Genomic DNA, 13,695 nt, shown 5'->3' on the forward strand with positions numbered 1-13,695 from the left:
GGGGCAGGACAGGGCAGCTGAGAAACAGGACAAGGAAATATGTATGCTGTGTAGGACAGGAAGTGAGGAAGAATCACATGTCCTACATCTCAGCTCTTGGGAAAATTACAGGTTCTTGGCTTATTTCCTGAGATGGAAATTAGCCAGAATAAAGTGATTAGGAACCGAACTCTTGAGAAATTGGCCCTGGATTTTTAGTTTGAGTAAATGGCTGCAGGCTCCATTGACACAAAATCCAACCAGTGGAAGCTGCAGATACCCAGGTCCCCATTGTGGACGCTGGCCCAGAGATAACTAGACACCAACTGGCAGAGAGCAGAGGGATGCCTAGAGTTTTACGGGGATCCCCTAGGTGAGATATATGCACAATAGCTCACCAGAGGTGGCATGTGAGGTCTCTACCAACAGCCAGCAGCCAGCTGGTCTCCCTAATAGAGGCAAGATCTTTGTATGGGACACAGTTGAAGAGAGATGTAAAATGTGGAATATGACGCTCCAGAAGTGTGGAAGTGAAGCTTGTCACCTGCACCATGGCAATCCCTTTGGCTGAGCCAATCAGCACATAGAACAAAGCACAGCCATGGAGACAGGCTATATGCACTGTCTGGGCCCAGTGGGGGCCTGAGAATTTGCAAAGACCAAGGACCCTCAGCACAAGTCTCCAAAGAGAGACCTCCTCTGGGAAGAGACAATGGTCTGTACCTACAAAGAAAGAGGAGAGGGGACAAGAGCTGCCTTTCACCCAGGAGGTGGCTGACAGTGTTTGTCTCAGGAACAGGAGATCACAGCCAAGCCTGGAGTAAAACCCCGGAAGGACTGTGGGGTGAGTGTTGCTCTACCAGACAGAAAAGAATCTCGTTCAGTGAGTCTAGGCACTAGTCAAGGTGGTTTGATTTTATTGGCCATGGAACCATTTCTTTCCAACCCTTCTCCTTGCTACTCCTCGAAACTCTACACTCTGTGAAATCACTTGTCCTTGGTGTGCCTATGAAGGGATCTAGGGCTGTGTATTGTTTGGGGCAGAGATGGGAGCTGGAGCTGGTCAGCTGGAGGCCCTGTTCCTTTGGGAGCAGCGGATCTGTGACTGGGCGGAACAGGGGCTGGGTGCTGCAGGGGGATGCTCGGAGGGCTGGGGGCTGGAGTGTGCCTCTCACAACCCAGAAAGAAGCCACCCCGTGAGGCCTAAAGGGCACAGCTTGTGTTCTGTAGCCAGGAGAGTCGGGGAGCTTCCCCCCAGCGGGCACAGACAAGGTTTCCTCATGCCAGGGGCCCATGGCACCACACTGGGGCATTGGTGTCAGCACAACTGCAAGGGGAAAGCACCCCCTACTGACACCCCATCCCCCTATCTGCAGCACAGGCCCCTTGACACTGCACTAGGGTACTGGTGCCAGCACGGACTTCAAGGAGAGAGCGCCCCCTACTGAGCCTCCACCCTGCTCCCTGCAGCACAGGCCTATAGAACCGCTCAGGGGAATTAGGGTCAGCACAGCGTGTGAGAGGAGAGCACCCCCTATTGGAACCGCCATATAGCTCCCTGAAGCACAGGCCCCAAGCACCATGCTGGGGTTAGTAACGGTTGTGAGGGGACAATGCCCTGTAATGAGCTTCCCACGCTCCTCCCTGCCACATGCACGGTGCTAGATGAGAGTTACCTGAGCACACAGCACCAGCATCTTCTCCGTGGTTACAGTTATTGTCTCCCCAAGGCCGAGCCCTGCATTCAGTGAGGGCAGCTTCTGTCCCTGCGCAGTTGACGTCATCCAGCCAGATATGGTCTGATCCTCGCCCAAATCGAGCCCCTCCTGGGGCTGATAATGCCATTCCACAGCCCAGCTCCCTGCACACGACTCCAGCATCAGTTATGTTCCAGCTGTCATCACACACAGTTCCCCACCGTTGGTTGTGAAGCACCTCGACTCTCCCAGCGCAGCGACTCGGGCCATTCACTAGTCGGAGCTGAGCCTCTTCTGAAATGCCAGAGTCTGCAAACAAGCCAATGGAATAAACTCTCAGGGAGGTTCCTTTGCATCTGATCAGTAGTGATGCTGCGGAACGTAGCGCCTCCCACTGGTGGGTCTGAACAGCCTCCACACACAGCTACCGCCTATCAGTGGGTCTCACTTCCACCACAGATATGCAGCCGCCACAAGGGTGCAGCTGAGAAACAGGCGAGGGAAATCTGGCCCAGTCATTTAGGCAGGACATGGGGAAGAATTCTGCATACAGTCACCATGGTGCCAAATATTAAAGGTTCATAGCTCATCAGTTAAGATGCTAATTGGCCGGGGCAATGGGGTTAGGAGCCTGATGCTTAACAAAGTGACCCAGGGTCCCTACTCCTTGTGAATGGCTGCAGGCTCCATCTGGCACTGAATCTGATCAGTGGGATTCATAGACTCCCAAGGCCCAAAGTGCCCCCTCTGACCACCTAGTCTGACCTCCTGTGTAGCACAGGCCAGAGACCTGCCCCAGAGTAATTCCTAGGGCAGATCTTTCAGAAACATCCAATCCTCATTTAAAGATTGCCAGTGAGGGAGGATCCCCCACAGCCATTGGTAAACAGTTCCAACAGTCAATAATCCTCATCATTACAAATTTGCACTTTATTTGTAATCTAAATGTGTCTCTCTTCAACTTCCAGCCTTCGGATCTTATGAAACACTTTCCTGTAAGATTGAAGAGTCCTCTATTATCACATTTCTGTTCCCCATGATGGTAATTATAGATTGTGATCAAGTGACCCCTTTACCTTCTCTTTGTTAAACTAAACAGACTGAGCTCGTTGCGTCTGTCACCACAAGGCAGGTTTTCTAATCCTTTGATCATTCTCATGGCTCTTCTCTGAACCTTCTTAAATTTATCAGCATCCTTCTTGAATTGTGGGAACCAGAACTGGATGTGATATTCTATACCTTGTGGGAGCGCCCTGTAACCCCCATATTCCTCATTTACATATAATTGTGATATTGCATATAAAGCATGCCACGTGAGGTATCATGGGAAAGGTTATGATCTGCTGAAAGCCATTGTTCCATCTAAATATGTGTATCATTAATGCATATAATATTATAAGAATTGAGTTGTATAGTTTTCACTAAAATATGCTGTGGGTTTGGGAAGCACCCAGATACTAGCTCACCAGAGACAATGACAAAAGAGCTAACAAATGCGCAGGTGGATGTCCAACAACCATCAACAGCCATTGTCCAGCAAGGGAGTTACAATTCAGTGACTCAGCTGCATAAGACCACACCTGGGAAATTGCTCAACCTTGACTGGGGACCAGACTTGCCTGGACTTGTGTTCTCCAAGCACATGGGACTAAGTGTATAAAACAGAACACAGCGGGCCCATGTTTGGCCTTTTCTCCTCCTCCCCCGCCCCACCTATGCTGCAAGCAACAAGGACACTCAGAAGACTGAAGACTCCAACAGAGAAGACTGGCCCAGGTTTCAAGGGCGATATCTGTGTACTAAGAACTGCAATATCCAGTGGAGTGAGAAAAACTGCTTAGTCTAGTTGTTGCCCAGTCTAATAGGGTTGAGAGTTTAGGCTGCGTGCTTATATTTTATTTTATTTTGGTAATGAACTCTGATTTTTTGCCTATCACTTATAATCAATTAAAATATATCTTTTGTCATCAATAAATTTGTTTAACTATTTATCTTTACCACTAAATTTGCCTGAAGTGTTTGGTAAATCTCCTAAGATTTACAAAGGCTGGTGTATATCCACTTTCCATTGATGAAGTAGTGAACCAATTAATAAATTTGCACTCTTCATCTTGAGCAGTACAAGACGGTATATTCCTGAGGTACAAGGGTGGTAGCTGGGGGGATTTGGCTGGTGCCTTTCTCAGTGTGATTCATTAATGTCTCTAGGAGCATTCATGCAATCTAGCCGGGTGTGGGGGCTCCACATGCGGTTGTGCTGAGTGATTACAGTGCCTGGAGGGGTTTGCTGCTTGTCACTAGCAAAGCATTGTGTGAGACAAACCAGGCTGGAGAAAGTTAAGGGGGCACAACGGTCCCACAGTCCCAGGCTGCACCCCGGGGATCCCATCATACTGGAAACAGGATTCCCGCAGCGTTCGCACCAACTACAGAGGTAAAATAACCTCTCTACAGCTACTCAAGATTCCCCTGTGTACGCATCCCAGGATTGCATTAGTCCTTCTGGTCACAGTATCACTCTGGGAGCTCCTCTTCTTCTGATTATCCACCCCCCACCCACAAATCTTTCTCAGGGTCACTGCTTCCCAGACAGAGTCCCCACTCCTGTAAGTACAGCCCGCGTTCTGTGTTCCTAGATGTATAATTTTACATTGGTCATATTAAAAGGAATCTTGTTTCCTTGTACCCAGCTTACCTAGCGATTCAGATCCCTATGTGTCAGTGACCTGTCCTGTTCTCTATTTACTAGTCTCCCAATTTTCGTGTTATCTGCAAACTTTCTGACTGATGTTTTTATGTTTTCTTCCAGTTCATTGATAAAAATGACAAGTAGCGTAAAGCCAAGCAGTGATCCCGCAGGGCCCCAGTCAAAACACATTTCCCGATGATGATTCTCCATTCCCAATTATGTTTTGAGACCAGTAAGTTGTCCAATTTTTAATCAGTTTAACGGGTGACACATTGATTTTGCATCGTTCTTGTGCAGTGTTAAGTCGAATGCCTTACAGAAATCTAGGGAGACACGGTGGGTGAGGCAATATCTTTCATTGAACCAGCTTCAGTTGGTGAGAGAAACAAGCTTTGGAGCTCACGCAGAGCTCTTCTTTGGGTCTGGGCTCTATGTAAGCTTGAGAGCTTGTCTCTCTCACCAAGAAAAACTGGTCCAATAAAAGACATTTCCTCACCCACCTTGTCTCTCTTGTATCCTGGGACCGACATGGCTGCAACTAAACTACATACAAAAATGGCAGATGTCTAAGCAGGGCACATCAGGGCTATGCCCTGAAGCAACCAAACCTCTCATCTCATAAGAATAAGACAGCAAGTGAGTCTGACGAGAACTCACTGGTCACAGAGCGCCCATAGGGCTGGAGTTGGGTGGGGGGATCAGAGTGAGCAGACATGGCAGAGGGACACTCACAGCGATGTATACACCTCAGCCTGCAGCACGGTGCCCTAGCACCATGCTGGGGCATTGGGGTCAGCACTGACTCAGAGAGAGAGCAGCCCCCTCCTGTCATCCCCAAACTGCCCCCTGCAGCAAGGCCCTTAGACACGACCTGGGCTTTGTGGTAACGCAGGAGTCTGCAGGGAAAGCAGCCTCCGCTGAGCCCCAGCCCAGCATTTTGCATCAGGGTCAGAACTCACTGTGAGGGGAGAGCGCCCCAGTGAGTCCCCGAACTGCTTCTCGCAGCACTTACAGGGGCATGACAAAGGAGGGTTACCTGAGCACACAACACTGGCATCTTCTCCGTGGTGACAGTTATGGTCTCCCCAAGACTTAGCCCTGCATTCGGAGAGGGCAGCTTCTGTCCCTGTGCAGTTAACCTCAGCCAGCCAGATGGTGTCAGAACCTCTCCCAAACTGAGCTCTTCCAGGGGCTGATAACGCCGTCCCACAGCCCAGCTGCCTGCACACAACTCCGGCATCTGTTATGTCCCAGTTGTCATCACACACGGTTCCCCACTGCAGGTTGTGAAACACCTCGACTCTCCCAGCACAGCGACTAGAACCATCAACCAGTCGGATTGGAGCCTGCTCTGGAATGGCTGAATCTGCAAATGCACCAAGGGAATAAACACTCAGGGAGATTCCTTTGCCTCTGATCACTAGTGACATTGGGGAACGTAGCGCCTCGGATCTGATCAGTCTCTACACATACCAATTGCCTGGCAGGGGCTCATTCTGCCCTACTAATACACAGCCACCTCTGGGGTGGGAACGGGCAGCTGAGAGACAGGCCATGAAAACTCATGGGCTATATAGGAGAGGGAGTGAGGAAGAACCCTGTCTCCAGTCACACCAGTGGGAGATGTTACAGATTGAGGGGTAATTAGCTGAGATTGAAATCACTATGATGGGGGTAGGAGCCCCACACTTTATAAAGGGACCCAGGGTTTCTACTGCCCCTGAGTGCCTGGAGGCTCCATTCGACCCCAAATCCCACAAATGGGATCTATGGTTACCCAGCGCCCCATTGTGCTGTCATGGGGCAGGGGATCAGAGTGATCAGCGACGGGGAGGGTCTCTCACTGAGGCGCACGTACTGCTCCCTGCAGTGCAGGCCCTAAGTGCTGTGCTGGGACACGGGGCTCAGCACTGACTGTGAGGGAAGAGCGCCCCCTACTGAGCCCCCATCCCGCTCCCCACAACACCCACCGTGATGGATGAGAGTTACCTGAGCACACAACACTGGCATCTTCTCCGTGGTGACAGTTATGGATTCCCCAAGGCCGAGCCCTGCATTCAGAGAGGGCAGCTTCTGTCCCTGTGCAGTGAACGTTATCCAGCCAGATGGGATCAGAGCCTCGCCCAAATTGAGACCTGCCTGGGGCTGATAACGCCGTCCCACAGCCCAGCTGCCAGCACACGACTCTGGCCTCAGTTAAATCCCAGCTGTCATCACACACGGTTCCCCACTGTTGGTTGTGAAACACCTCGACTCTCCCAGCGCAGCGACTCGGGCCATTCACGAGTCGGAGCTGAGTCTGCTCTGAAATGTCTGAGTCTGCAAACACCCCAAGGGAATAAACACTCAAGTAAGTTGCTGTGCATCTGATCACTAGTGACCCTGGGGAAAGTAGCACCTCCCACTGACGGCTGTGAACCACCTCTGCAACTGCCTGTCAGGGCTTCATTCCCCACCACTGACATTCAGCCACCTCTGGAGTGGGACAGGACTGCTGAGAGACCAGGCACAGAAACTCATGGGCTATGTAGGAGAGGGAGTGAGGAAGAACCCTGTCTCCAGTCATAGCAGTGGGGGTAATTAGCTGAGATGGAAACCACCCGGAGTGATGGGGGAAGGAGCCCCACTCTTCATAAAGGGATCCCAGGTTTCTACTGCCTCTGAGCGGCTGCAGGCTCCATTCACCCCCAAATCCCACAAATTGGATCTACGGTTACCCAGCGCCCCATTGTGCTGTCATGGGCCAGGGGGATCAGAGCAATCAGTGACGGGAAGGGTCTCTCACTGAGGCAGACGTACTGCTCCCTGCAGCGCAGGCCCTAAGTGTGTAATGACGCATCCACTCCCAGTTTTTATTCAAGCCTAAGTTAATTGTATCCAGTTTGCAAATTAATTCCAATTCAGCAGTCTCTCACTGGAGTCTGTTTCTGAAGGTTTTTTGTTGAAGAATTGCCACTCTTAGGTCTGTAATCGAGTGACCAAAGAGATTTAAGTGTTCTCCGACTGGTTTTTGAATGTTATAATTCTTGACGTCTGATTTGTGTCCATTTATTCTTTTACGTAGAGACTGTCCAGTTTGACCAATGTACATGGCAGAGGGGCATTGCTGGCACATGATGGCATATATCACATTGGTAGATGTGCAGGTGAACAAGCCTCTGATAGTTCCAGTGTGGCAGACTGGCTGGCTCAGGGGGGCTGAGAATGGGACACTGGGGGGTTCCTCTCTGGAGGTCACCAGCTCTGATCCAGCCCCAGGCTGATCCAGCCCCAGGCATGCCGGAATGGCTGACTCGTGGGATGGAGGATGGGACACAGGGTCTTTCCCCCCAGGGGCTGGCTGGCTGCAGTACAGTCTGTACGAGGGGGAAGAGCTGAGCAAAACATTGGGGGAAGGAGACCTGGAGCTTTGCCCCTGGAGGGCACCGGTTCCTGTTTGGCCCCAACTCAGGCAAGGGCAGTGGCTGGTGTGGGGGGAACGGGCACTGGGTTTTCACACCTGGGGTCGTGGGTCCAAGCTGGTAGTGAGTGGAAGTTGCAGCCATTGCAGCTCTCTGATGCCCAAAATGTGAAATGAGCTGCTGGGGTTAATTCCCCTCCATGACAGGACAGGTGTGTGCAGCCCAGCCCAGCCCTCAGTCCGAGCGGCTCCCAGCTGAGGGGCAAAGGGCGTAACTGGTCAGGAGACTGAACTGCCCTTTGCCCCTGCCTGGGCTCCCTCCCCGTCTGCGCCCTGATGCCCCTGCCTGACCAGAGCCAACAGCAGCAGCTCCGAAGGGCTGTAGTTCTGCTCCCCCAAAGCCTCCACTGGCCCTGACTGGGGCTGACTCAGCTCCTCTATATTCCACAGCATCCAGACAGACAGGGCCTTCCAGACAGAGCACCCTCCTGTGGTGACAGCACTACGGCAGCCCAGCTCCTGGTACCCCACCCCCACCTCTCACAGGCCCCAGCTAGCATCATGGCACCCCAGTGTCAGTACACAGCACCTCCATTTGCCCTTTGCAGGGGTGAGGCCATTCACCAGCCACAGCCAGGGCTGAGCTGAAACTGCTCTAGCAATAACTAAAGGCAAAAATATCTGTTGGGGCAGATCATACCTCAGGATAAATCTGGGGTCACCCCAGACTGATGCAGCTCAGCCAGCCGCTGCCAGAGCCCAAATTTCAATCAGTCTTACTGGGCAAGGGTGAGCCCTTGAGATGCTGAATTGCTGTGGCATTTCCACAGGTACCCAACAGCCAGGATGCCCCCTGCGCCTTGCTCACTCTGCCACACAGTGCACCTTGTTAACAATTCACTGGAGGGGAAACTGAGGCATGTAGCGAGGAAGAGATGGGCTGAGACCATGGGGTGAGTCTGGAGGAGGCAGGATTTGAACCCAGATTCCAGTTCTACACTTGAATGACTAGATTAAATAACCTTAACTCTGCCCTTCCTCGCCCCAATTTATGAGATAGCTGCACACTGCAGCATGCACCCCACACATACGGACAGACCCCGCACCCTCTGCCTATGTTTGTATTTACCTGCCATGGGGAATCCTGTCATGGAAACTGAAAGAAAGCAAAGAGATGAGATAAGTCTCTGTCTCCATGGCTGGACACCTTGGGGATCTCCAAACAAGGCTGATGTAAGCTGCGGCCTGAGTGAGCTCTCCCTTGCCATCTCCTGATGCACTGAGAGAAAAGACTCAGAGGCACGTTGTATTTCAGTGACCTAGCTACTGCCTCTCGGGGCGGTGGGTTGCCCCTCCTGCCCCTCCGGTCGGCGTCGGTAGCGTCGACCCAGAAATGCTTTAGCTGCAGAGCTGCCACTGTAATGTTTCAAGTGCAGAAGAGCCCTAAGTAGCCGGCAAAAGACAAGACGTGGTTAGTGACATCAGAACCAGTGATACTGCACCACACTTTCCAAACCAAGCCACCTGCTTTCACAGACTGCCTGCATCGCTGAAGGACCCCCACACCTGGCTTCCCGCCCCGACCTTGAGTGTGCAGGCCCACTGGAGTGGCAGGTTTGTAGAAATTTTGGTGGTGCCCAGAACCCGCCCCCCAAACTCCACCCTCCACCTGCCTAAGGCTCTGGGAGGGAGTTTGGGTGGGGGGAGGAGGTCTGGGGTGCAGGCCCTGGCCTGGGGATTAGGGTGCAGGAGGGGTGCAGGCTCTGGGAGGGAGTTTGGTTGTGGGAGGGGGTCTGGGGTGCAGGCTCTGGGATGGAGTTTGGGTGCTGGGTGTAGGCTCCGGGATGGCGTTTGGGGGTGGAGGGGTGCAGAGGGAGGGGGTTCAGGCTCTAGGACAGCGTTTGGGGGATGGAGAGGGTGTGTGGGAAGGGGGAGGAGGTGCAGGCTCTGGGAGGGAGTTTGGGGATAGGAGGAGGTTCAGGGGTGAGGGCTGTGGGGCTGGGGATGAGGGGTTTGGGAGGGGCTCAGGGCTGGGGCAGAGGATTAGGGTGCAGGGGGATGAGGGCTCTGTCTGGGGCTGGCGTTGAGGGGTTTGGGACATTGGAGAGGCTCAAGGCTAGGGTGGAAGGGCTGGGTAACGGCAGCCTGTCCCGCCATCAGTGACGGGGGCACTAGGACCCTGCGGCAGCAGTTGATGCAGGGAGCCCGCAGAGCAGAGTCCCTGTGAGCTGCAGGCTCCGGGGCAGGTGCGTGGGGGCAGCAAGTGGGGGCCGCGGGACACTCGGGGGAGGTGCGGGGGGGGGCAGGTGGGGCCGGGGGAGAGACCCGGCCCAAACATTGCCGGGGGGAGGGACAGCTCAATGGTTTGAGCATTGGCCTGCTAAACCCAGGGTTGTGAGTTCGATCCTTGAGGCGGCCATTTAGGGATCTGGGGCAGAAACTGGGGATCGGTCCTGCTTTGAGCAGAGGGTTGGACTAGACACCTCCTGAGGTCCCTTCCAACCCTGATATTCTGTGATTCACCAGCGGCCCACACAACGCGCCGCCCCTGCCGTGGCCGTGGAGCGGAGAGCAGAGCGGTGTGACACCCGCACCAGAAGGGGCCCCAGGCAGCCTGATCCCCTGGCAGGCCAGGAAAGCTGCCCCGCCCCCGCCCCTCTCCACCCCTCCCCCCTCAACCCCCTCCTCTGGGCTACGTGTCCCGGGGGCAGCAGCAGGGGTCAGGCGCCATCGGCACTCACCCGGCGGCAGGTTATAGAGTGACCTTGCCCCGGCCTGGGGAGAAGATGGAGCGGTGGGGAAGGGGCATGGGATGGGGGAAGTGGGAGCTGGGGAAAGAGGCAGTGGGGAGGGGAGGAGATGGAGCGGTGGGGAAGGGGTATGGGATGGGGGAAGTGGGAGCTGGGGGAAGAGGCAGTGGGGAGGGGAGGAGATGGAGCAGTGGGGAAGGGGCATGGGATGGGGGAAGTGGGGGCTGGGGGAAGAGGCGGAGGGGAGGAGATGGAGCGGTGGGGAAGGGGTATGGGATGGGGGAAGTGGGAGCTGGGGGAAAGAGGCAGTGGGGAGGGGAGGAGATGGAGCGGTGGGGAAGGGGCATGGGATGGGGGAAGTGGGGGCTGGGGGAAGAGGCGGAGGGGAGGAGATGGAGCGGTGGGGAAGGGGTATGGGATGGGGGAAGTGGGAGCTGGGGGAAAGAGGCAGTGGGGAGGGGAGGAGATGGAGCAGTGGGGAAGGGGCATGGGATGGGGGAAGTGGGAGCTGGGGGAAAGAGGCAGTGGGGAGGGGAGGAGATGGAGCGGTGGGGAAGGGGCATGGGATGGGGGAAGTGGGGGCTGGGGGAAGAGGCAGTGGGGAGGGGAGGAGATGGAGCGGTGGGGAAGGGGCATGGGATGGGGGAAGTGGGGGCTGGGGGAAGAGGAGGAGGGGAGGGGAGGAGATGGAGCGGTGGGGAAGGGGTATGGGATGGGGGAAGTGGGGGCTGCGGGAAAGAGGCAGTGGGGAGGGGAGGAGATGGAGCAGTGGGGAAGGGGCATGGGATGGGGGAAGTGGGAGCTGGGGGAAAGAGGCAGTGGGGAGGGGAGGAGATGGAGCGGTGGGGAAGGGGCATGGGATGGGGGAAGTGGGGGCTGGGGGAAAGAGGCAGTGGGGAGGGGAGGAGATGGAGCGGTGGGGAAGGGGCATGGGATGGGGGAAGTGGGGGCTGGGGGAAGAGGCAGTGGGGAGGGGAGGAGATGGAGCGGTGGGGAAGGGGCATGGGATGGGGGAAGTGGGGGCTGGGGGAAGAGGCGGAGGGGAGGAGATGGAGCGGTGGGGAAGGGGCATGGGATGGGGGAAGTGGGGGCTGGGGGAAGAGGCGGAGGGGAGGAGATGGAGCGGTGGGGAAGGGGCATGGGATGGGGGAAGTGGGGGCTGGGGGAAGAGGCGGAGGGGAGGGGAGGAGATGGAGCGGTGGGGAAGGGGCATGGGATGGGGGAAGTGGGGGCTGGGGGAAAGAGGCAGTGGGGAGGGGAGGAGATGGAGCAGTGGGGAAGGGGCATGGGATGGGGGAAGTGGGAGCTGGGGGAAAGAGGCAGTGGGGAGGGGAGGAGATGGAGCGGTGGGGAAGGGGCATGGGATGGGGGAAGTGGGGGCTGGGGGAAGAGGCAGTGGGGAGGGGAGGAGATGGAGCGGTGGGGAAGGGGCATGGGATGGGGGAAGTGGGGGCTGGGGGAAGAGGCGGAGGGGAGGAGATGGAGCAGTGGGGAAGGGGCATGGGATGGGGAAGAGAAGGGAATGGGGGAAGTGGGGGGAAGCTGGAGCCCAGCGTGTGGCATCCCCTTGGCAGAAGCTGGGGCTCCCCCGTTAAGCAGGCCCATCGAAACTTCACCCTGACAAGCCCCACCTCCCCTGCATCTGTACCACCCCCACCTAAATGAACCCCACCTGCCCTGTACCTAGACCCCCCTGCTGAGCCCCAAACACCTTCACCTGGATCCCCTGCAGAATCCCATTGCCCCTGCAACCCCCCAGTGAGCATCTGTGCATCCAGATCTCCCACTGAGCCACCCACACCCAGATTGCCCCACAGAGAACTCTCTTACCCCTACCTGGATACCCCCACACTAAGTCCCTCTGCACTTGGATCCTGCTGCCGGCCCGAGCCTGCTCACCCGCACCTGGCGCAGGGGGGCAGGGCCCAGGGTGTTTCTGAGGCCAGCCTGGCCCTTGCACTGTGTCAGGGTCAGGTGCAGCCTCACGGCCCAGTCCCTGTCCCAGGGAGGGGTGGGGGGAGGCTGCAGGTAATCTCCCACCTCCATGCAACTAGTGGCCTGTGCTCCCCACTGCCAGAGAACCATGAACTGGCCAGGAGTTACTTTAGGCTGGAAATGAGAAGAAGGTTCAGGAACAGCCTCCTAATGGGTGAGGGGAGAACGTGCTAACTCACGTGAAGATGGCGCTTGATAAGTGTGTGACTGGGATTATATAACATGCCCTTCCAGCCCTGTGTCCCATGTTCCTAAAGAGACCAGCCCAGGGCGGCTGAGAAACACCTCCAGGACTCAGAGACATGTGAGTTTCTTTTTACTCTTTTAACATTTAACAAAAGTTAAACTAATTGTATTGTAAAATCGGACACGCAGCTAGATAGATCCTGGTTCCACTCCCTGCTCAAATCACTAGACCCCACTCCCCTTCCCAAGGCAGAATAGACCCCAGGATTTCTGGCTCCCAGGACAGCTGTAGCTGATGGGTGGGGCTGGAGAATCACAGGTTGCCCCCAGGGCTATTCAAAGCCAGAGCAAAGGGAAAAGGTCACTCACCCCAAAACCAGGCCAGGAGGATGGGGACCTTTGTGTTCCCGGCTCCAGCACAGGCAGCTGAGCTCCTGCCAAAGGGGTGCCCATCTGGGAGCAGGAGGCACTCGGGAAACCCCATGTTCATCGCACAGTCCTTGTGGGGCAGCGTGGCCAGGCGTTAGGGCAGGCAATCGTCCTTGTGAGAGAGACAGGCTGAGGTCTGTGTGACAGTCACAGGCTGGGGGGCTGGGGAGATGGGGCAGGCACCCAAGGGGGCAGGGATCCAAGGGGACAGGGGATGTGACAGGCCTGTCACTGCAGAGACCCCTCCCTCCACGCCCCCCTGCAGTGACCCAGTGGGTGTGCGCAACTGAGTCCACAGAGGAGAAGTGATCCTTGTGCTCTGCGCTGTGGCTTTATTTATATCATTGGATTGTGAAATACGTGTTCCTGGAACATGCTGAGCAAACAAGCCCCTCTTGGAACAGCTGGTTCTGGGACACATGGGGTGCAGGGACTGTTCCCAGAGCTGGTTCACCAGGAGTCAGCAGAACTGATCCATGGAGGCCTGGTGGACACGGGACGGGCGCACGGGTTGGACTGAGTGTGTGAAGATCATTCCATGCAGTTAAAGCGATGCTGAGGGCTGTGTGG

General features: G+C 55.6%; 1 protein-coding gene across 2 annotated transcripts in view; it reads right to left on the reverse strand.

Annotated features, from left to right (window-relative positions):
- The window catches only part of LOC140902092 (scavenger receptor cysteine-rich domain-containing protein DMBT1), a 90,039-nt gene extending 76,745 nt beyond the window's left edge, over positions 1 to 13,294 (reverse strand). For both annotated transcript variants that reach the window (XM_073321783.2, XM_073321782.2), the window contains exons 1-5: positions 13,066 to 13,294; positions 8,895 to 8,921; positions 6,355 to 6,684; positions 5,402 to 5,731; positions 1,656 to 1,985 (exon numbers count right to left, since the gene is read on the reverse strand). In XM_073321783.2, the coding sequence (XP_073177884.1) occupies positions 1,656 to 1,985; positions 5,402 to 5,731; positions 6,355 to 6,684; positions 8,895 to 8,921; positions 13,066 to 13,186 (1,138 nt within the window). In that variant the 5' untranslated portion in view covers positions 13,187 to 13,294. The remainder of the gene's footprint in view (positions 1 to 1,655; positions 1,986 to 5,401; positions 5,732 to 6,354; positions 6,685 to 8,894; positions 8,922 to 13,065) is intronic.
- Between the last annotated feature and the right edge of the window lie 401 nt (positions 13,295 to 13,695).

This window comes from Lepidochelys kempii, chromosome 23 (genome assembly GCF_965140285.1).
Source record: "Lepidochelys kempii isolate rLepKem1 chromosome 23, rLepKem1.hap1, whole genome shotgun sequence".
In the NCBI taxonomy this organism is placed as follows: domain Eukaryota; kingdom Metazoa; phylum Chordata; order Testudines; family Cheloniidae; genus Lepidochelys; species Lepidochelys kempii.